This window comes from Panthera uncia (assembly GCF_023721935.1).
Source record: "Panthera uncia isolate 11264 chromosome C1 unlocalized genomic scaffold, Puncia_PCG_1.0 HiC_scaffold_4, whole genome shotgun sequence".
Classification (NCBI taxonomy): domain Eukaryota; kingdom Metazoa; phylum Chordata; class Mammalia; order Carnivora; family Felidae; genus Panthera; species Panthera uncia.
Window position 1 is genome coordinate 75,179,796 of NW_026057585.1, and position 22,509 is coordinate 75,202,304.

The 22,509-nt window shown below is 42.1% G+C and overlaps 1 protein-coding gene across 1 annotated transcript; it reads left to right on the plus strand.

Annotated features, from left to right (window-relative positions):
* The first annotated feature begins 2,302 nt into the window (after window positions 1-2,302).
* RRAGC (Ras related GTP binding C) lies at window positions 2,303-16,699 on the plus strand. Its single transcript, XM_049617446.1, has 7 exons — window positions 2,303-2,630; window positions 4,391-4,594; window positions 5,586-5,785; window positions 8,292-8,406; window positions 9,392-9,534; window positions 11,229-11,377; window positions 15,527-16,699. Exons 1-7 carry the CDS (start codon window positions 2,394-2,396, stop codon window positions 15,676-15,678), a joined length of 1,200 nt encoding a protein of 399 aa, XP_049473403.1. The 5' UTR covers window positions 2,303-2,393; the 3' UTR covers window positions 15,679-16,699.
* The last annotated feature ends 5,810 nt before the right edge of the window (window positions 16,700-22,509 follow it).

The following is a 22,509-nucleotide window of genomic DNA, read 5'->3' on the forward strand; positions in this document are numbered from 1 at the left end:
TCAAGGATCTGGATGAAGAGACTATACAAGAAGTTGCTCAGTGGAGTAGAAAAAGGATCTCATCCATTCAGTTCCTGCTGTACTTTAGCTGCCTTGTCCATACAATGTAGATTTCATATCTTGCCTACCTCACAGGGTTGTTGTAAGGTTCAAATTAAATATAATGGATGAAAAGCGCCTTGTAAATTGTAAAAGACTACACATGGGTCGCATGGTGTAATGCCAAATCTGTAAATGCCACAAAGTTGGCCGGTTAGTGGACTATATTGAAACAAACTTGAAAAGAACAACTTGGAGTACCCAAAATTCTGGGCCTGCACCAACAAGCTGAAGTGTCAAGTCTTATGTTTAGGTTAAAAAAAAAAAAATGCAGTAATACAAGTCTAGGCACTAGGATTGCTGACAAAATACTAGTTCCAGTGATTATCAGTATGAGCCACATATACTCTGGATGTATATATTAAAAAAATCCATTCTGTAAAGCATAATAGAAGTATTGTCCAGATGCTAAACAGTCATCCTGATGGCCATATTGGTCATTTTGCATTGTGGGTGCCAGACATTTGGTAGATGTTGACAAGCTCACATGCATGTAAAAGACAGTGAGCGATCAATAGAGAGAGGGCATTTGAAAATATAAGGTTGTGCTGCCCAGTATGGGAGCCGCTAGCCACATCTGGCAATTAAAGTTAAAAAAAAAAATTCAGTTCCTCACAGTAGCAACATTTCGAATGCTCAGGCCACACTGGCTTCTACATCGTTGCAGAACATTTCTATCCTCACAGAAAGTTCTATCGGACATCACCATAGAAGCAATGGTCGAAAGAACAGAGTACGTTTTATGTGGGACAGAGAAGATTTAGTGGATAATGAAGACTGCAATCTAATATTTGAAGGGCTGTCATGAAAAAGATGAAGACTACTCCTGTGATCCATTTTAAGCTCCAAGGAGTGTGATTTTTGGTCTGAATAGGAGACTTGCAAACAAAATCCTACCTCAGTGGAAGCGGCTGCCTTTTGAGATAGTGAGCTCTCCTCCCTTGGAACTATTGAGGTGCATGTTGCATTATCAACAGCCACAGGTGTCATAGGGTGGATTCTCTTTAGGCGAGAGATTGGACTAGATGACTTCTAAGGATGTGTCTGTCCTACCTTCCACTTACAGATTCAGACGTAGCCAAGTCCCAGACTTACAAGAACATGCTTTCCTTTCACAATCTAGAAGTTCGTTTCTTTGGAAGTTCAGTGCCACCACCACCACCTCCATTTTAAGAGGATCTTGGTTCGTCAAATTTCCAATTCTAACTCCTGACAAGGATGAAAATTCCTCTAGCTATCTCAAACGTATTTGGTGAAAGCATTGGCTTTAATTTGCTTTCATTATTCATTCCTTTGGTTTGTGAACTGAAGGGCATAGAAGATGCAATGTTCTATTGGGGGCGGGGGGTAAATTACATGAAAAGTAGACTGACTAGGTGGGAAGGAGGGAAAATTGAGTCCTATTGAGTTTAAAGTGGTGGTGGTATCCACTGTCCGTTTTGCTGAAGGAGGATAAGCAGTTCTAGCTTGGCTGCATTTGCTCTCCTCTCAGGGTCCCGCTACCTGCTAGAAGGAACTGCATCACACCCATGACTCTGCCTTTGGTTGAGGCTTTACCCTCACTCAGACTGGCTCCTCCTCCCTACCTACCAGATCCATCCATCTAGACCTGCTGAGACACCACCTCCTTACAGACTTTCTCACCCTCCCAACTCCCGAACATTGTTATCTTCACCTTTGACCTTTCCATTTCATACCTCGTACCGAAGCTACTTACGCAGAGATCCGATCTCTATCAATCTTCGAGCAACTTGAGGGCGGGCAGGGTCCGAGTCGGTTTCAGTTTTGTGTCCCTTGTCCCCCCAGGGCATCGCGGGCATCAATAAATACTGGTCGGGCGAGTACCATTGTAGGAGCACAACTAGTTCTTCCCCCAAATGCCCAGAGAGCATCTCCCGTTGCGATGGCCTCCAGAGCTCCTAAGAAGGCAGGGGAGCGGCGAGGAGCACCGCGCGTGGCTGGGCAGGACCGGGGTGCTCGCTAGGGCGGAGGGCAGAGGGCTCGGCCGGCCGGGCCACCCTCCTCGTGACTCCTCCTCCCCCCTCCACGGCTCCAAGTCAGGTGATTCCGGGCACGTGACGGGCACCACCTACCCTGCTGCTCCCGAGTGGCAGCTCGGGCGGCCAATGAGGGGCTGGGTCTCGGCGCGGAGCCTATGAGAGCCGGGTTCCAGGGGGCGGGCCGCGCGGCGGTGGCGGCTGCCGGGGGCGGCGGCGGCGGCGGAGTGGGGAGGCGGCGGCCTGGCTTGGCCTGGCCTGGCCTGTCAGGGCGCGGGCGGCGGCGGCTCCAGCACCATGTCCCTGCAGTACGGGGCGGAGGAGACGCCCCTGGCCGGCAGTTACGGCGCGGCGGATTCGTTCCCGAAGGACTTCGGCTACGGCGTGGAGGAGGAGGAAGAGGAGGCGGCAGCCGCGGCCGGTGGGGTTGGGGCGGGGGCCGGCGGAGGCTGTGGCCCGGGGGGCGCTGACAGCTCCAAGCCGAGGATTCTGCTCATGGGACTCCGGCGCAGCGGCAAGTCCTCCATCCAGAAGGTGAGTGGGGCCGCGCCGGGTCCCCCAGGCCCTCTCTCCCCCTCCCGGGGGCTCGGGTGGCTGCCGGGCGGGGTGGGGGGCCCCGAGGAGGGCGGCGGCCGGGCTGGCCGGTGGGGCTACCCCACCGCGCGTTTTCTTGTCTTCTGGGGAGCGGGGCCAGAGGCACGGCCCGCGGAGGACCCCGACCTGGGAGTCCACGCCCAAGTCAGCTGAGGCCGAGCGGGTCCCCGAAAGCGAGACTGGCTGGAGGGAGGCAGGTGCCGGTGCCACCACCCGGGACCTCCGCCCCCTGGGACCCAGCCCCTGAGTGCTTTTCCGAAACTGGGACGTACACTCCGGTCCCAACTTGGAGAACTTGTCCGACTCCCTCCCCTACCCGGTTTTTGTGTATTCCTCTCACTTCAGGTGGCCTGAGTTTGCAGGGCTTCCCAGGTGAGCCCCAGGGAGCAGCGTCTGGAAGAGCTGTGACTAAGTCACTGGCCATTTTAATGCTTGCTCTTCTTACTAGTACGAAGGAGAATTTAACTTTCCTGGGGCTCGGGGGCTGTTATTCCTCCAATTTTAGTACTGGTGGCCAGGCGAGTGTAGTTACTCGTGAAGTCCTCCCGTATGTGTGCCGATACAAAAATCTTCTGAGACCTCGAGAGTATTTGCAGACCTAGGTCAGCCCATTTGCTTTCACTCCGGGTCTGCCAGGAACAGATGGAGGGCTAGACCCTTCTTAGTAAGGGGGAAATTGAGGCAAGATTGACCACCTCCCCTAGCCCCCCCCCCCCCCCCACCAACACACAAGTGAGCTGGTGTTAAAACGCCAGATACCCGGTCTGTTGCCCTTTCCAGTCTGTTGCAAAGGTCTGTCCACAATAAATCTGTGATATTTTGTAAACGTGATGGCTTTAAAAAGTAGCCTTCTTCCGAAATTACTGGATTACTGTGTTGTGTTTACTTCCCAATTTACTGGATTGCTGGGTTTTATTTATCATCTCACTTATTGTAGGAAATTTGAGTACATTTATGGTAGGGCTTTAGCAAACTGCATTTCATTCTTCTCAGTTGTTACTCATTGACTAGACCTTGGGAGTAACCACCTATTTTCCTTTTCTAGAAAGTGACAGGGACAAATAGCTTTATGTTAGAATTGTATGGATTGTGATTATCCTGATTCTCAATCATTACCTTTACTATTTCTTCTTTCATGGGAGCTGTTTTTCCTTGTCACCTCCCCTCCCCCCATGTATCACTATTTCCCCCCATATATCACTTTCTACTTGGTATAATTACTGTCTGTTTTATTTCTTCCACAAGACTGCAAACTCAGTGAAGACAGAGTCTAGTCAGTTACATTTCTAATGATTTCCCAGAGCCTGATATAGGCATCCCAGTAAGTTTTCAATGAACAAAAATCTTAAACTTTAGCTGTAAGTGTTTGTAATCTTAAAGCAGATTTTGGCAGAATTAATAAGTTTAACAGAAAACAAAACTAACACGAGAGACATTGCTACAACTAGGATTGAATATGGCGCAGAGAAAATAGCAGAAAAGTTTAGCTCCAAAATAGGCCTGATGGAAAGTAATTTGGTGTCTTCTCATCTCTCAGAAGCCAAAGGGTAGTGAGTACTGATGGATACACCATTCACTTTTTTATCTCTTTAAACATTTTTGCTGTAGGATCACGTTTTTTATATGTGAATTCAGAGTGGAACTTTGACCTTGAAATACAAAGTTGAATAGTTATAAAATTATCTTCTTTCTTTTAACAGGTGGTGTTTCATAAAATGTCACCCAACGAGACCCTCTTTTTGGAAAGTACCAACAAGATCTATAAAGATGACATTTCCAATAGCTCCTTTGTGAATTTCCAGATCTGGGATTTTCCTGGGCAAATGGACTTTTTTGACCCAACTTTTGACTACGAGATGATCTTCAGGGGAACCGGAGCGTTGATATATGTCATTGATGCACAGGTAGTTAGGAATAATGATGTTTACTTCTTTTTTCTGCTGTCAAAAGATGTAGAAACAAAGGAAAGTTGTTTATCTTCTTTTATCATGTGCTTCTTGCTGCTTATTTCTTTGCCTGTAGAAGTCTTTGCGGTACGAGAGATACAGCCACAGAGGTGTGTTGGGAGCAGGCATGCCATTGTGCGAGTGCAGAATAAGAGGTGATTAGGAGATAGTGGCTTATTTATTATCTTTGAGTTCCAGTTAATGAGCAGGTTTCCACTTTTATTTGTTCGTAGTGGATATTGCTGTACTTCATTAACTATTATAATAGTGATGTCACTCGCTGGAAAAATCTCCTCTTTGCCCTTAATATAAGGAGGACGAGGAGAACTGAGTAAATATTAAAGTGACTGGTTTCCTTGGCTGTCCAAATTGGGTTTAGCTCAACAAGCATTTATTGAGGGCCTAGCACGTGAAAGGCACTGAGAAGGATGGGACATGTCCCTGTCCTTAAGAAGCTTACTTTATATAAGCTTAAACGTCAGTCGGGAATGCTTTCTGAGTGACAGGCTCTGTAATGGATGCTTCCACATACCTGGTCCAATTTAATTTATTCTTCACAATACCGTGAGGTAGGTATGGTAAGGCCAATTTTTATGAAGAAAACTTAGATCACAAGTTTAAGCAACCTGCTTAAAGTCACACATCTAATAAATGGCAGAGCTGGGATTACTTTTAAAAAATTCTCTTGGGAAGACATGTCCATTTCCTTATATTACCAATATTTAAAAATTGCAAGCTTTAACTTGGTAATTACATTTTTTTATCTGGAGAGATTAAAGATTTAGAGAGATTAAAGTATGTTAGTGTATTTGAATGTTTTGAGTATTTGTGAATAATTAGGATAATATATTTTCTATGGTTGGGGAAAGAGGTGGTTTGAGGCTTTCTTAACTCGTTACTGACTTTTACAAGATTTCTTTTTAAAAAAATATTTTGTTCTGACTTACAGGATGACTACATGGAGGCTTTAACAAGACTTCACATTACTGTTTCTAAAGCCTACAAAGTTAACCCAGACATGAATTTTGAGGTTTTTATTCACAAAGTTGATGGTCTGTCTGATGATCACAAAATAGAAACACAGAGGGACATTCATCAAAGGGCCAATGATGACCTTGCAGATGCTGGGCTAGAAAAACTCCACCTTAGGTAACAACATGTGTGTTTGATATGAGAGCCCTGAAAAATGTGTAAATGTATTCCCATCTCTGTCATTACAAACACGTAGCTTTCTGTTACTGGTATATCCTTCCCAAAGCTGTAATGTTCTTGATCTCTTCTATGTCGAATTCAGTTTTGGGAGCCTGATGTTATTGAGAAGTTACTTTCCCGGTTTTTTGCATTTTCCTGGAGATTGAAGTCATGTTAAGTGTTTTCGTTGGTGCTTGTAGAAATTCATCTCAAGAGACTGGGATCAGCCTGTTTCCTCATGGCATAAATCTGCTTTGGGACTTCCCTCTCTTGGTTTCATCTTTTTTTTTTTTTTTTTCTTTCTTTTTGCCTTCATTCAAAGACTCTCTGTCACATTTGTTGTAGAACTCTGCTAGCTTGATTCTTAACAGTATGTGTGTATATATATATATATATATACACATACATATATATATATATATTTTTTTTTTCAGTAGGAAGGGTCTTTTAAAGAGGATATGGTTTCAAATATGGACTCTAATGTATCTTTTGTATGTTTTTAAAACCAGTTTATGCTTTTATGAATCTCTAAAGCTTGGGTTAGGTGAGTTTAGTCTATAAATCTGTTTAGGGCTCCTGTTAAGTTTAAAGAACTGATTCATAGTTAAATATAATTAAAAATTATTACTTAAAAAAACACCTAGATAGGATTGATGGTTTATGTGCTTGTCTTCTGAAAGTATATGAGGAATATTCTATATTTTGTAATTTTTTGGTGGTATAGGTAGATACGAGTGATAAAAAGTACCCAAGAAAATGTTCTCTTGATGATGTAAAAGCTTAAAGAGGAAGCGGGGAGACACACGTGTAGCTATTTCCTTATCCCTGGTCTGTTACAGTGACTTCCTTATAGGCTCAAGCCAGTCCCCATCCCTATCCCTAATATTCCCTAGGGTCTCAGGCTCCAAGGTCTTTCAGTTATTTTTCTAGGAGGTCCTGTAGAAAAAAACCTCATTGGTCTATAGTTTGCCTGGATTAAAATTTTAAAATATGTATTAGTAAGTCACACTGAAAAAATTATTCAATATTTGTAAGAGAAAATGAAAATGCATCCCTATTAAATTCCTCAATCTTACTTGTTGGGAATCTACTATTAACAGTGGATTTTAGGCCGTGATTGTCCTGTGTTCCCTAGTCTGGGGCAGCCCACCCCAGTGGTACATGCCATCCCTTTCTCTAGTTCCTTATAGGGCCTTAGGCCTTGTTAACCTCTAGAATTCTGCATCTAGCTTTTGTTAATTACTAGTATACCTGTGGATTAGGCTTCATTTGATTTCCAGTTACTAGAAACTCAGCTTACTAAATGCCCTGTGTGTCTCAGGTTCTCCATGTCCCCATCTACCTCCAGGTGTCACAGACCTTGCAGGATCTTCTCATATTGCTAACCTTCTTGCCTACAGGAAACAATAAAATGCTCTTTTGTCCTTAGTGCCTTTAGGGGCTCATCTTGGTCTCTCTCTTTCATTGCTCTAACATCTAAAGGCAAGCCCCATCTTGCGTAGGGTTAGGGTCCTAGGTCAGCTCCTTGAAAGTATTTTTAAATTACCCGTAAAGTGTGAAATCCACAGTTCTGTGTTTCTGACTTTAATATAAGCTTGTAAATAAATAGAACAACTCTGTAATGAAAAGTATACTTCCTGACCTAAAAAGCAGGTGAAATTGTATTGTTTAAAATGTTAAAAAGTGTCTCTTTCTCACATGTGTTTTGTTAAATCTATAGATATTACTTCTCCACTGTATGTCCTTTTAGGCTACCAGATTCCTGTTCCATTCTCAATAGGGCCCTAGCTCCTATCTTTCTAAATATGTTATTTATATAAATTCTAAGCATCAAGTGTGTTCATTTGTGTATTGAACAAATATTTATGAGCACTGTTCAGGGCATTGGGGTTATAGCTGTGAGCAAGACTGTCAAATCTCTGTCCTCATGAAGCCCGCATCCTGATGAATAAGACAGCTCAAAAGTACTTACAAATAAGTGTATAGTGTAATTTTAGGTACTTAACAGTGCTATGAAGAAAATTAAATTAGGTGAAAGGGGTGCTGTTTTAGGTGGGGGGGGGGTCAGGAAAGAGCTTTCTGAGGAGATGACATTTTAGTAGAGACATGAATTACATTCTCATTTAATAAATGTCACCCTTCTCTGTCATCTCTTTTGGTTTTTATCTTGGTTTTTGCCCGTTATTAGCTTAAGAAATCAAGCTGTTTGGATCAGGTTGCAAAGAATTAGGTGAATATTCAGGTTTCTGCATCCGGAAATGCTTTTCTGGGTACTAGGGAATTGCCCTCTGTGTAAATGCAGTAATGGGATGGATGGTTACAAGCCAAGTGGGGAAGCTGCATTTGTGCAAAAAGGCTTTGTCTCTACTTCCTGAAATGAAATGATAAGAAACTTAAAATTTTATATTTTATGATAATTGCCACTTTATTTTCCAAAATAATCAAACTGTGTTGTGTTTTTCAGCTTTTATTTGACTAGTATCTATGACCATTCAATATTTGAAGCCTTTAGTAAGGTGGTGCAGAAACTCATCCCACAACTGCCGACTTTGGAAAACCTATTAAATATCTTTATATCAGTAAGTGAGCTAATTCACTACAGTCTCTGATTCCATTTTCTTGAATATATTTGTGTTATCAACGTCTCCAAAAACTGGCTTGAATTAGTCTGAATCAGGCCGAAAGACTAATGACACACTTAACATGTAAAATAAATCATAAGAACATTAAAAAAATGGCTTGAGTTATTTTCTGAGCACTTTAGTGCTCACCCTTTTGGTCTTAAAATGGACTAATGAAAAATTTCTTCATGATTTCTTAATTAATAAAAAATCTTCATGAAAAAAATCATAATATCTGTTTCCTGCGTGAGGAGTAGTAACTGGAAAAGACTGGGTTTTGGGAATTTGACGCCTGCTTAATCTCTGCTTTATTGGAGGTCACATTGAAAAATTGATCTTTTCCTTTCCTTGCTAACTGTAATCTTAGTATCATATTTCACCTTTCTTATTTTGAGGATTCAGCTTAATAAAACAGGATATTCCTTCAATAAATTTAACATTCAACCTTTAGATTTCCCAGACATTACTTTGAAGGACTCAGCATGTAGTGATCCCCAGTTCTTTTGGGCTTTGGGGTATGTTAGATGTTGACATAATATTAATTCTTTTATGTTTTGCTAATTGCCACGGAAAGCCTTTCTGGTAGCAAGGTCATTCAAATCAGAGATTGATTATTGTAACAAGAAAGGATTGTAGGATGGCTTGAGTTTTGGAGGGTTTTTTTTTTTTTTTTAATTTTTTTGGTGGCATCTTAGCAAATGATCCATTTAAGTAAAGGAGGAAGAAGAAACAGATTTAGTGCAGTCAAGTTAGTAAATCAGAGCAGAGAAATAATTCCACTTTTATTCCTTGGATAACAGAAGTGTCTCTGAACCAAATACCTTTTGATTTTTTGGTATGGGGTTGTGCATTTAAAAATGTCCTTGTGTGTTATTCAGGATATTAGGTAAATTACAAATTTTGATTCTTAAAACTGACACTTGCCCAATTTTGTTTTTCCAAGAATTCAGGTATTGAAAAAGCTTTTCTCTTCGATGTTGTCAGCAAAATCTACATTGCAACAGACAGTTCACCTGTGGATATGCAATCTTATGAACTTTGCTGTGACATGATTGATGTTGTAATTGATGTATCTTGTATATATGGGTAAGTTACGTACATATTTTTCCAAGATCTCAGACAGATGGAAAACTACCTGTTCAGTTTGTCAGAGGGATTAATTTCTGAGGCTTCTAGCAGGTACTGTGTGGAGTGGAATTGTTCTGACCATAGTTCTTCAACTTGGAACGTGATTTCTCTGTAGATGGACTGCTATATCTTACTCCTTCAGAGAGGATGGATAAGAGCAGTTGAAAAGGTGTGCTAATGCCGGACTTCATTATCACTGAAAGTTTCTGCCATTATTTGGGGGCTTTGCACTGTGTCTTCTCCCTTAGGGACTTAGCTAGATCAAAAAAGTAGATTTATTTATTAAAAACATTTGGAATAACAGAGTAAGTCCTGGTTCCTAATTTAACTTCAGGCTTTGTGGGAATGAGGGATCCTTAGTCTTTCATAGAGCTCAGAAACAGGAAATCAGAATTTTGGATGTCAGAACTCGCAAATAGAAAAATTTGACCCACACATCTACGTTTCCAAAATAAATGTCTAAAAAAGTGTGTGACTTTATAGAATAGTCCAGAGGATGAGTGAAAACTCTGGAGAATTACTGTTATTTCAAAAGCCAACAGCCTCTGTTGCTTATAAGAGCCCTGATCCCCCTCACGTATTAACATCAGGACTCTCAAGGCACTTTCTGATGCTCTGACATTACCTTTGTTTTCTGGTACCTGTGTCCTTTATCTGTTCCTCTCTCCACCTGATCTGAACTCTTTTTTCATTGCTCTGTTCCTGCCCTTCACCTTGGTCTCTCAGCCTGATTTGTCCACGTCTTTCTCCAGCTGCCTCTGAGGAGGAGAATGCATTTCTCTTACCTGTTCTTTACCTGTCTTCTATTTCTATTTTCCACTGTTGTGCTTACAGGCTCTCCTTTGTTCTTTTTTTTCCCCATAGTAAAAATGTGATTTTTGTTTATTATATTATTCAGGAAAGTTTCTTGTTCCCATTCCTAATTTTAAAAATGGACAAATAGAACATTTGCTTTTTCTTTAAAATAAAATTTAATAACCCCTTTTTTTATAATTTAAAAATCAAATTTAGTTGCAAAAAATTTTTTTTTCAGTGTAAAGTACATTGTAAAATACATTATACATCATAAGGCATGTTATAAAAGAGAAAATCTCCGTTACCATTCTTCATACAATCCATGCACGCACTTTGGTGTGTTTTATTATTATATTTGCTTCCTACTTGACTCTTGATTTACATCTTTTGAAGGATAACTACGTATAATTCTGACAATTCTAGTAAAATAAAATAGGTTTCAGACCTGAAGGCTCGCTTCGTAAGCGAGGATTAGGATTCCGTGGTGTGTTTGACAGACTCTCTTCATTTTAGTTTTTATGCTTCCTCCTTTTTCCCCGATGGCAGCCCTCTTATGTTGGGGCCTTTTTTGTTTGCATGCGGTCAGTGCAGATGAGTTATGACCGAGGAAGACTTGAAACCTGTTGAACTCCGTGTATCCCCGGTAAACAAGGTGATGGTGTGAACACATGGAATACTGCATCCTAGTCTGGGAACCGTATTTCTTAAATGAGAACCTCTGTTCTGGCATATTTAAGCCAGTAATTTTTCTCCAAAGACACTTGGGAAACTGGGTAGAAAGACTCGTCATTGTGCAAATTAAATGTGACAGAACACCTCGCTGGGAAACCTGTAATGAGTATTTTCTTTTAAAACAGGTTAAAGGAAGATGGAAGTGGAAGTGCTTATGACAAAGAATCTATGGCAATTATCAAGCTGAATAATACAACTGTCCTTTATTTAAAGGAAGTGACTAAATTTTTGGCACTGGTCTGCATTCTTAGGGAAGAAAGTTTTGAACGAAAAGGTAATGGCATTTTAAAAGGTTGTTTTTATTGGAATTTCTTTGTGCTCATTTGTTAGGCTCTTGAAATAAGGGAAAATAATATTGCAGTGTTAGAGGATTATCAGCTCAAACTACTCTTGTCCCTTCCTTTCCATGTATAGTCCAGACTTTATCCTTCTTTCGATCTTTGATGTTGAATCAAGTGTTTAGTTCCAGCCTTTCTTATTTGGGGTCCTTTTAATACATGTCCAAGTGCTTGTTGTTTGGCTTCCACCCGAGTCTGTGCACCGAGGTTTCTTTGGCAGGTTCCCAGGTCCCTTCCTGCTACGCACAGTGGCCTTTCTTCATTCTGTAGCCTCTTCAGCCTTCGGAAGCATATGGCCCTGCCAGTCCCTCCTTTCTGGAAGTTTTCCTCTCTGTGTGCTTCCCTAACGCTGAGCTCTCCAGGTTATTTTATGTATTTGTTTCTCTGACCACCTCTCAAGTTTCTTCCGGCCATTTTTCTCAGCCTGAGCATTCTTCAGAGCCAAGTCTTTCTGCTCGCTTCTTCACTTACTCCCCTGGCCAGCGCATCCAAGCCGTGGCTTCAGTTAATTTTCTCTATGTAGCTGATTGAAATATTCACATCTCCAGCTCTGACTTGGGCCCATATTCCAGTGCCACGTTTGGAGCTGTCAGTAAGACATTTTCACTTCATTTGACTATTATTGTACGTGGTGTCAAAACTGATGAATACTTTCACTTCTGTTTCATGACCCTCTTGGCTACCTACTTTTGTTACTAGTTATGACGGTTTCTGGTGTCCAAGCTCAGATATCTTGTAGTCAGGTAACTGTGTGGTGGCATTGCTGATGGGGCCCTTGCACATCATTTCACAGAAGGTATTCTGTGTTCTCTTTTTTCTATTCTTTTCCTGTACTGTTGACATTGAATTTTCACCCAATCTTACTATTTGTTTCTTGGGTTTCCTTTCTGTTTCTACTGTCAGTGACTCCAATCCAGGCCTGAGGTGCTTGCAGTAAAGTCCTGTTTGAGGTTATGCACTTGGCATGTGTTTTCAGAGCTTTGGTATGTGTTGTTTTTTATTCCAAAGGCAGACTAGCTTTCAGAAAACGACTTTCATCATGTTGTTTGAGTTCTCATGGATCTATAATAGCTCTCTGCTGTTCACTGTAACAAGTCCCTGCTCCTTCTGCATTTTTAGTAGTAATTTAATATTGAATGAATGAATATCATTTCACTAATGTTACTAAACCACATCAGATACACAACATTTTGGGGTAAAACAAAAACGTGTGTATTCATGAGCTTCAGAACTAAAACATGGTAGAGACATACTTGTCTTTTATGTATTTCTCGCTTGAAGTCTCCTTGGCACTATGTTGAATGTAGTATTTAGTTTTCCTATGTATGGTTTATTCTTTACTTTGTATCTTCCTTAACATAGAGCTTCGTATTGTGTATCTTTGTGTAAATGATGTAAAAACGTAAATGGTCTTCGGCAGCTTGCTTGTTCTTTTCACTCAAGATCTTTTTTGAGATTTATTTGTATCGATAACATGTATGTTCAGTTCATTCATTTTCTCTCCACACCATACTATATGGATTGAATATACCACAATTTATTTTCTTTTTGCTGGACGTTTAGATTATTTTTAAAATCACATACAGTTTTGCAACAAATACGCAGGTGTGGCAAATGAACACATTTGCCTTTGCACGTGTGGAGAATTTCTCTTAGGATGTATTTAGTAGTGGAGTTTACAGAGATGTATTCATACAACCTCAGCTTTATTAAACATTGCCTTCCGAAGTAGCTTTACTGGTTTCACCCCTGGCAGTACTGTGTGGGAGTTCTTGTCACTTCATGTCCTTGATAATGCCTGTCAATCTGGTAGGTGTGAAATGGTATCTTATTTGGTTCTAATTTTTACTTTAATTACTAGTTAGGGCAGACATTTTCTTCATGGCAGGTAGCTTTTATGCCAGTTCTTATAAGTTCTTCGTTTTTCTCCATTCTAATCTTAAAAAACAAAACCAAACAAAAAACAGCCAAACTTGGAAAAAAGGGGGTGCCTGACTGGCTCAGTCAGAAGAGCGTGTGACTCTTGATCTTGGGGTCATGAGTTGGAGCCCACATTGGGTGTAGAGATTACTTAAAGAAAACTTCAAAAAAAAAAGTTAAAAAACAACCACTTTTTGGTTATGGAAACTTTCAAATATATACAGAAGTAGAATAACACAGTGAATGTCCATGTGCCCATCTTCCTGCTTCCTGCTTTTCTGTTTATCCTACCAGCCAAATCATTATTATTTTTTACTCTTTTGTTGTGGAAACTGTCAAAAAAGTAGTGAAGATAACATAATGAACCCCTTTTATTTATCCCCCAGATTGGATGATTATCAAAATCATAGCCAATTGTACTTCATTTCTGTACTTCTTTCCTACTGGATAATTTTGGAACAAACCTCTGGCTTGATCAAATAATTTTGTCTATACAGATTTCAGCAGGTATCTCTAAGAGACAGTGTCCTTTTAAGAACATAACAGTAACATTAATAGACATTAAAAAAAAAAATGAACGGTGGTTTCATAATATCACCAAATCTCTGGCTAGTGTTCAAGTCTCCCTGATTGTCAGTTTTTTACCATTTTCACAGAAGTCCATTTTAATGTAATTGAACTTATCAAAACTTTTATAGTTTTTGTTTTTGTTTTTTTTTTTTCTGAGTCTGAAAGACCTTCCAGATTTGGCTGTAATCTCCTTATTCATACTTGATTCCAGCTGCTTCCCAGTGAGAATTCTCTGTCCCTGTCTGCAGTCATGCCAGTGTCTTCCACCTGTGCTGTCTTCTCACTGCCAGCTCCCTGCTGGTTTTTTGGTGATATTGCCCCTCTTTCCTGCTTAATTAAGTCTTGCCTGTACCCCCAAAGTTCTGCCTCCTCTCTGAGGCTTTTTCATTGGCTGCTTTTGCCCTGCACTGGGCTCTCCCTCCTTTAGACTTCTTTGACATTTATAGTCATTTTGACACCATATCGTGTGTGTGTGTTTTAAGCAGTTTGTTTATTTTGAGAGAGGGTTGGGGAGGTACTGAGAGAGAAGTAGTAAACGTACCGAGAGAGGGAATCCCAAGCAGGCTCTGTGTGGTCAGCGCAAAGCCCGCTGCGGGGCTTGAACCCACAAACCATGAGATCGTGACCTGAGACGAGATCAAGAGTTGTACCCTCAACCAGCTGAGTCACCCAGGCGCCCCTGACACCATGTTGTTTTGACTGGTTTCTTGTGTGGTTGTCTGTATGTCACAGTGTCCTCAAGGGCATTGATGCTTCTTCTGACCTCTGTTCTTCTCACTGGCTCCTGTTCTCAGCTCAAGGTCACCTCATGGTCCACAATGGCTCCTGGAACTGTATTCCACACAATAAGGAGGAACAGGGCTGGGGAAAGAATGCATCCTTTTCCTTCTAAGGAGATTTCACAGAGGTCCCACATGCTTCCACTTATCTCAGTGGCCAAAATTGGTCATGTGGCCGTACATAACTACAGGGAAGGCTGGGAAATGTAATGTTTTAGCTGAGCACCACTGTGCTCATCCAAAATTGGGTTTCTTTTACTAAGGAAGAATGGGTTTTCGGTAGGTAACTAGCCCTTTCTGTCACAAAACAGAACTGTTTGACCAAAATCTTGTTTGGAAACCATTCAGGAAACAGATGCAGAAGGCGCTGCCTTGCTGAGGAGCAGGTGGAGGCTGCCTGACGGGCCTCTCTGGTGCCTCCCAGACCCCAGGCCTCTCCCGAGCAGTGTGCCAGGTTGCCTCACCGAGCCGTCCCCTTCAGCCCTTCGTTGGCCACCCGAAAGACTTGTAAAAGGCAAAGCCTGATAATTTGAAAAATGTGTTACTTTCACTTTAGATTTTATTGTAAGCTTTCTTAGCACATTTACCTTCCTGGTTGTTTTATTTATTGACCTGCTTTATTCCCAGGCCCCAGAGGTAACAGGTGTTAACAGTTTGGGCACATGCTTTAGCATAGAAAATTCCTCATAAAATTCCTATGTGTTTTTTTTTTTTTTAAATACATACCAATTATTTTCTTTTGTCGCTAAATATTTCCTAATGGATAATTTCACCATTGACGTTCAGGGGGCCTGATCTTCTTTTTCTCTCTTGCAGGTTTAATAGACTACAACTTCCACTGTTTCCGAAAAGCTATTCATGAGGTTTTTGAGGTGGGTGTGACTTCTCACAGGAGCTGTGGTCACCAGACCAGTGCCCCCAGCCTGAAAGCATTGGCACACAATGGCACGCCGCGAAATGCCATCTAGCCTGAATTCCAGCTGTCGGGGCTCTGTGCCAGCTTACTCTTCACTCCAGGGTCAGATGCCACGTGCTACAGGACATGGGAGTTGCCGCTTGTGGGAATCCTGGTGCCTGTCCCACTAGAGACGAGGGGTCGAGTTTCTCATTTGGATGAAAACCCCTTCAACCAGTGGTGTGCAGCTGAAGCTACTATTTCTTTTTTTTTTAAATGGCAAGAAAGAATTCTAAAGACCCCAGAACTCAAGTGTGTCATTCTCCTCTTTGGGGTCCTGTGTTAAGTAGTTGGGATATTTTGGACCTGGAGATAACACCACTTACCCATCCTTACCGGAGAATGTTGCTGTCAATTACCAGTTGGAAATAATAGAAAGAACTGAATTTTTATATGCTTCACTTAGGTTTTCATTTGAGTAGTCTCTAAAAATCCTGCCTTGCTTAAGTTCTAACACTGCCTCTCAGATTTCAAGTTTGGACGTTGCACACCTAAGACCTTTTAAATGCATTTGCTTGCTAACTCAGAAGACACATGGTCTGACCGCAGCAAAGGACATTCCTGTACTTGTTACCGAAGAAATGAGAAGGTTTTATGCTGCATCAGGTCTAGAGCAAGGCTCCACAGTGGCTGCTGCATTAGTTCTCTGGGGAGTGTTGAGGAAGAAACTTTAAGACAGAAGACAGATCTGCACCTGTGTTTTGGGTACCAGATACCTGGGTTCTTTCTCCTCCATTAGATAAGTGATCATGGTCGGTGTAACAATGGGAATTGAACAAATTTGTTTTCCCCACAAGTCCTCCTCCCAGGGGAGAAATTTCATCATGTCGTTGAAATACTTAGCTCCCTTTTCTTTAAACTTGGTACCAGCCGCTACACACCTTTTGTTCTAAGCTGTTTAGATTCTTTAAGAATTGCTGTTTTGTTAACCATGAATGACCCTAAGGCACTGGTGGGCCGTCCACTGGGAGTCGGAGAGAGCACATGGCGCCACAACATGTGTCATTAAACATACTTTGTCTCCAGTATTCTGACACCAAGTGTCAACTGTGGTACTTTCTTCACTTAGGATATTAATTCGTAATTGTTTCTTTTTGTTGATGGTTGATACCCTGTCCGTTGATTTAAAGTTACACATTATTTTTACTCGACATGCCCAGTAGTCCTGTATCCAAAGCCACTGGACCACTTGAGTACATAAGTGCCACTGTTTAATGAAATATGTATATTCAGGTCTGTAAACCTAACAGTGTGACTTGAAGTGCTTCCTGCAGATGATTCTGACTGTTGAGTATTTACATGGACCATGGCGATATCCAAAAGAAAACGCTTTTATATTTATAGATTATTTCACTGAAGTATATAAAATGGGTATCAATAAATGTATTTACTCCAAAACCTGTTTTTTATTTTGCCTCAGGCACGAAGACGGTGGGGTGATGGAGCATTGGGTTGTCTCATTTTACCCATTTCTTTTGCTGCCACGTATGGTTGACATGCCATATGTTTTAGGATTTCAAGCTCTGTCCTGATGCAGGAATTTCATACCTGTGTCCAGACCTCTCTCCTGGCCCCTTTCTGCTTAGGGTGGGGAGGTCTAGGTCTCCGTGAACGTGGTTTTTTGGTTGTGTTTCATACCAACAAATTTCTCTCATGGTGGGGAGTATTCAGGGTTGGCATGACTGATGTGTTATATCTAAAGCCAGGAAGGGGTTAGGAGATGAATTAAGTACAACGCCGTATACAAAATTTGTGCCAATTCCAGTTTGTTCATTTCTTCTAGTGACTGGGATACTCTTTCTTTTTTTTCTTTTTTTTTTTTTAATTTTAGAGATGGGGGGGTTGGGGGGAAAGCAGGAGATGGGGGAGTAGAGAGAGCATCCCAAGCAGGCTCCACACTCAGCGTGGAGCCTGATATGGGACTTGATCCCACAACCCTGGGATCATGACCTGAGCAGAAACGAGGAATTGGACATTCAACTGACTGAGCCACCCAGGTGGCTCTGGATACTCATTTTTTAATTTTTATTTTTTTCAGTGTTTGTTGATTTTGAGAGAGAGCGTGCAAGCACGAGTGGGGGAGGAGCAGGGAGAGGAGAGAGAGAGAATCCTAAGCAGGCTCTACATTCCATGCTGAGCCCAATGCGGAGCTTGATCTCACCACTGTGAGATCATGACCTGAGCTGAAATCAAGAGTCAGATGCTTAACTGACTGAGCCACCCAGGTGTCCCCTAGGATACTCTTATTGACCCTTAAATGTCAGTTATGTTGATCTAGTTAGGTGGGATCTAAACTGATTGGGGTATACATTTATAGAAGGGAGGAAGATGGATAGAAGTTGAAAGATTTAAAAAAAAAATGTTTATTTTTGAGAAAGACAGCAAGAGGGGGAGGGGTAGAGAGAGGGAGACACAGAATCTGAAACAGGCTCCAGGCCCTGAGCTGTCAGCACAGAGCCCGACGCAGGGCTCAAATCCATGAGTTGTGAGATCATGACCCGAGCCGAAGTTGGCTACTTAACGACTGATCCACCCAGGCGCCCCGAAGTTGAAAGATCTTTTAATTTTCATGATCAGATGACTTTAGAATTCAGTTTTAAGACTTTGAAATGGAAAGCACATAAACATTACAAAAAGAACCTCCTAAAATACCTCATCCTGTATCCTTTTTCAAATTATGGAAACTCAAGTCCAGAGGAGTAAAGAATCCTTGTCTGGAATCACAGATGGGATGACCATATAAATTAAACTCCAACCCAGGATGCTGTTGAGAGTGGAAGGGATGCCATCAATAATTATGCCAGAGTGATGGGTGTAAACTGGCACTGCCTTGGAAAACCAAGGTTGGCCAACGAAGTCCTCGATGTAGTTAGTGTGCCATGGGGCCTGCGTTCCAGATGTGATGGCCCAGGGCTGCCTGCCCGTGTCTCCGGCCTCAGGCTTCTATCGGTTAAACAGAAATAACGCCTCAAGATGAGTACACCATGGCCCACAGGCGCCCCCCAAAAAATTTTCTCCTACTGCTATGGAAAATTATAAATTCAGGAGTGACTAAGGAGAAAAGTTGAAAAAGGGTGAAATAGAGACAGTGAATGAGGGAGACAACTCAGGATGAAAGGAAATGGAAGAATCCTATAAAACTATTAGGAAGGGGTTGCCTGCTTATCTGTTCCAGGCTACCTCAGAGAGAACTGCAACCTCTCTCTCTCTCTCTCTCTCTCTCTCTCTCTCTCTCTCTCACACACACACACACACACACAATGAAGTCCCAATATAGATGCTGAAGGTATTTGTCAGTTAATCTACCTCCTACATGTTGAGTTCTGTACATTCATAGAGAAACAAATGATTTTAAAACTAGAATTATGATATTTACAAGCTTTATAGTTGGGGAAAGCAATGCCTGTGATTTGTGGATTTTGTTAAGGTTCTCTATTTGTCCTGTTCTGCAAATGCTGAAAGCCTTTCTAGTTTATCCAAAAGAGGTTATTCGTGAACGTCATTATTTTCCATCTAAGCTAGTAAAGTAACTTAAAGCACTCCCCTGTGTCCCCCAGAGACCCCCAAAGGAACATAGCTTCTAAAGGGAATTGGGCAGAAGTTGGGCCTGGCTGGAGTGTTTCTGTGAATAGCATTTTCCCTGAACTGCTGGCCCAGAGTTGGAAGCCTGTGGACATGAGGAGCCACCAGGAGAGACATGAAGGGGTAGCCACTCCTATCAATTATTTTAGGGGGTATATGTGTATTACTTCGTGGAGGTACTCTATTCCTTGTGAAGGAGGTACCATATTCCTATTTTGAGGGTGGAAAAAAAGGCATAGAGGGACTCCATGGTGGAGTTAGAATTGGAATCCATGCAGCTTGATTTTAGAACTTGCGTCTTTAATTTTTTTTTTAATGTTTATTTATTTTTGACAGAGAGAGAGAGAGAGACAGAGCATGAGCAGGGGAAGGGCAGAGAGAGAGGGAGACACAGAATCCGAAGCAGGCTCCAGGCTCTGAGCTGTCAGCACAGAGCCCGACGCAGGGCTCGAACTCACGGACCGCGAGATCATGACCTGAGCCGAAGTCAAATGCTCAACTGACTGAGCCACCCAGGCGCCCCTAGAACTTGCGTCTCTAAACCACCACTTGGCCTTGCTTCCCTAAGTAGGGAGGCACGGTTTGCCAGGGGAATGTTTTGGGGAAAAAGAATCCTATAGTCAAATTTTGGAAGTAACATTCTGTAGTCTTTTGGAGAATGACTATTTTCAGTCAAATATTAAAGGTTCTGAGAACACTGCAATAGAGAAGCTTTTTACGTTGGTTTATACCCCATGTTCTTAAGCTTACGTGACACTGTAAAAAAATGCCTACTCGGGGTGCCTGGGTGGATCGGTCAGTTGAATATCCAACTGATTTTGGCTCAGGTCATGATCTCAGGGTTGTGGGATCGAGTCCTGCATCAGATCCGCACTGAGTGTGGAGCCTGCTTAAGATTCTCTATCTCTCTCTCTCCCTCTGCCCCTCTCCCCTGCTCACTCATTTGCTCTCACCCTCTCTCAAGGGAAGGAAAAAAAAGGAATGCCTACTCAAGCAGTGTGTAATGAATACACTGAAGGGCACTTTACTGAAATGTTTTTGGTGGGTTTGTAAGTAGGAGTCCATTTCCAAGTGTCTTAATACAACCTTCGGTGACCTGGTTGTGTAAGAGAGTAAAGCCTGTATATTTTCACAATCGCGGTTCTTTCAACCTGGAATCAGCTTCCCGTGACGTGTAATGCCAGATCCTCCGTAAAAAGCACTCTAACCACTGCCTTTTCATCTACTACCCCATCCCTGCACCTTGTCTGCTCCCTGCCCTTTTCTTGGTGATTTGCTCAGCACCTGCTCTTGTCCGTTGTGATGGGGGAGTCGTATTTTTCTACTACGCAGCACTTCCTCAATATCTCATAAAAAAAAAAAAAGCCTGTGCTCATTTAAATCGCCTTTCATTGCCACTTTAATGCGAAGGAGGGGTTGCCTCTCTGGTCCCCGTAGCGACATGCCTAACTTTTCCCTTGGTTTGGCCCTTGTGTCCAATCCCGAAGGGTTTGACCTCTAGGTGGCGGTGTTGTACTATTTAAACACAGCGTTTAGCTTTCCTGCTCCTACATTTTTGCTCTGCCTGAAAGTTTAAACTGTCTGGATCACCCAGGTGTACATCCAACTTAGAGATCCAAAGAATTGCTGAAGTTATTTCCCCTGAAATAACATTCAGGACTGATCTGAGACATTTTAGAAGGGCAGCAGTTTGTGATTTTTCACTTTTTGTATCTACTACCATCAGCTTTTTAACAAGGGGCGGGATAGGCCAGAGGTCATAACATCATTCACTTCGGGGGGATTATGAGTTACAAAGGGGCTTTAACAAGGCGGCTTTTTCCACATTCCACATACAGCAGACAGGACTACGTGCTTCCTAAGCCATCTGTCGTGGATGTGTGTGCTCTTAAAAACTCTCATGGAAAAAAAAAAAAAAACTCTCATGGAAGGAAAAGCCACATATCTGAATTAAATTACCTGCTTTCATCAGTTTCCTTTGCCTCAAATGCGGCCTGTTGTAATTATTTCACTCTTGAGAGCTAAAACACTGCAAGGGAAAAGGCTGCAATACATTATTCTTCCACAGCCTTTGTTTTTCTTTCTTCTGGGGCCATAGCATCTCTCTACGATCCCCAGGTGTGACCCTGTTCTGGAAAGACAGATTAAAAAAAAAAAAAACTTTTAGAAAATGTTTATTTTTGAGAGAGAGATAGAGCACAAGTGGGGTTGGGGGCAGAGAGAGAGGGAGACACAGAATCCCAAGCAGGCTCCAGGCTCTGAGCCGTCAGCACAGAGCCCGATGCAGAGCTTGAACCCATGGACCGTGAGGTCATGACCTGAGCCAAAAAGTCAGATGCTTTAACCGACCGAGCCACCCAGGCGCCCCTGCAAAGACAGATTTTAATGTAAAAAGAACTAGATACATCAATTTATCTTCAGAACTGTTTAGAATATAATTGTGAAAATTGCAAAAGGACAGTTATAATGAGGAACTGAACTGAAGGAAAATAGTGGAAGGAAACCACCCCCCCGACCAGACCCCACTTCAAAGTGCCTGTTACTCCCAATATGTTGTTACACAAGTGTTATAACTTCCACTTTAAGACCTTTACACTTTATTTATTTGTTTGTTTTTTATTTGTTTGAGAGAGAGAGAGAGAGTGTGTGTGTGTGAGTGGGAGGAAAGGGGCAGAGGGAGAGAGGGAGGGGGAAAATCCCAAGCAGGCTCCGCACTCAGCATGGAGCCTGACTCGGGGCTCCATCCCCCCCGATCCTGGGATCATGACCTGAGCCGAAATCAAGAGTCGGACGCTCAACCGACTGAGCCACCCAGGCGCCCCAAGACCCTTACACTTTGAAAAGCATCTTTTGAGCTAAAGTGACCAAACATCAGAAGGCACACAGCACTTAATTCGGTTTATTTATTTAAAAAAAATTTTTTTAACGTTTTTATTTATTTTTGAGACAGGGAGAGACAGAGCATGAACAAGGGAGGGTCAGAGAGAGGGAGACACACAATCTGAAACAGGCTCCAGGCTCTGAGCTGTCAGCACAGAGCCCGACGTGGGGCTCGAACTCACGGACTGCAAGATCATGACCTGAGCTGAAGTCGGCCACTCAACCGACTGAGCCACCCAGGTGCCCCAATTAATTTGGTTTAAAACAACATAACCTGCAGAACAAAAAAGCTTGGGCTACTAAAATGGAATATTAATCTTCTACAATGTTGTTATTAAAAAAGTTTTTTAATGTTTATTTATTTTTGAGAGAGAGAGATCGA

Coding starts and splice junctions, on each gene's coding strand:
- RRAGC (XM_049617446.1), top strand. CDS start 2,394: ATGTCCCTGCAGTACGGGGCGGAGGAGACGCCCCTGGCCGGCAGTTAC. Junction 8,407..9,391: donor TATTAAATATCTTTATATCA/GTAAGTGAGCTA, acceptor TGTTTTTCCAAG/AATTCAGGTATTGAAAAAGC. Junction 11,378..15,526: donor AGAAAGTTTTGAACGAAAAG/GTAATGGCATTT, acceptor TCTCTCTTGCAG/GTTTAATAGACTACAACTTC.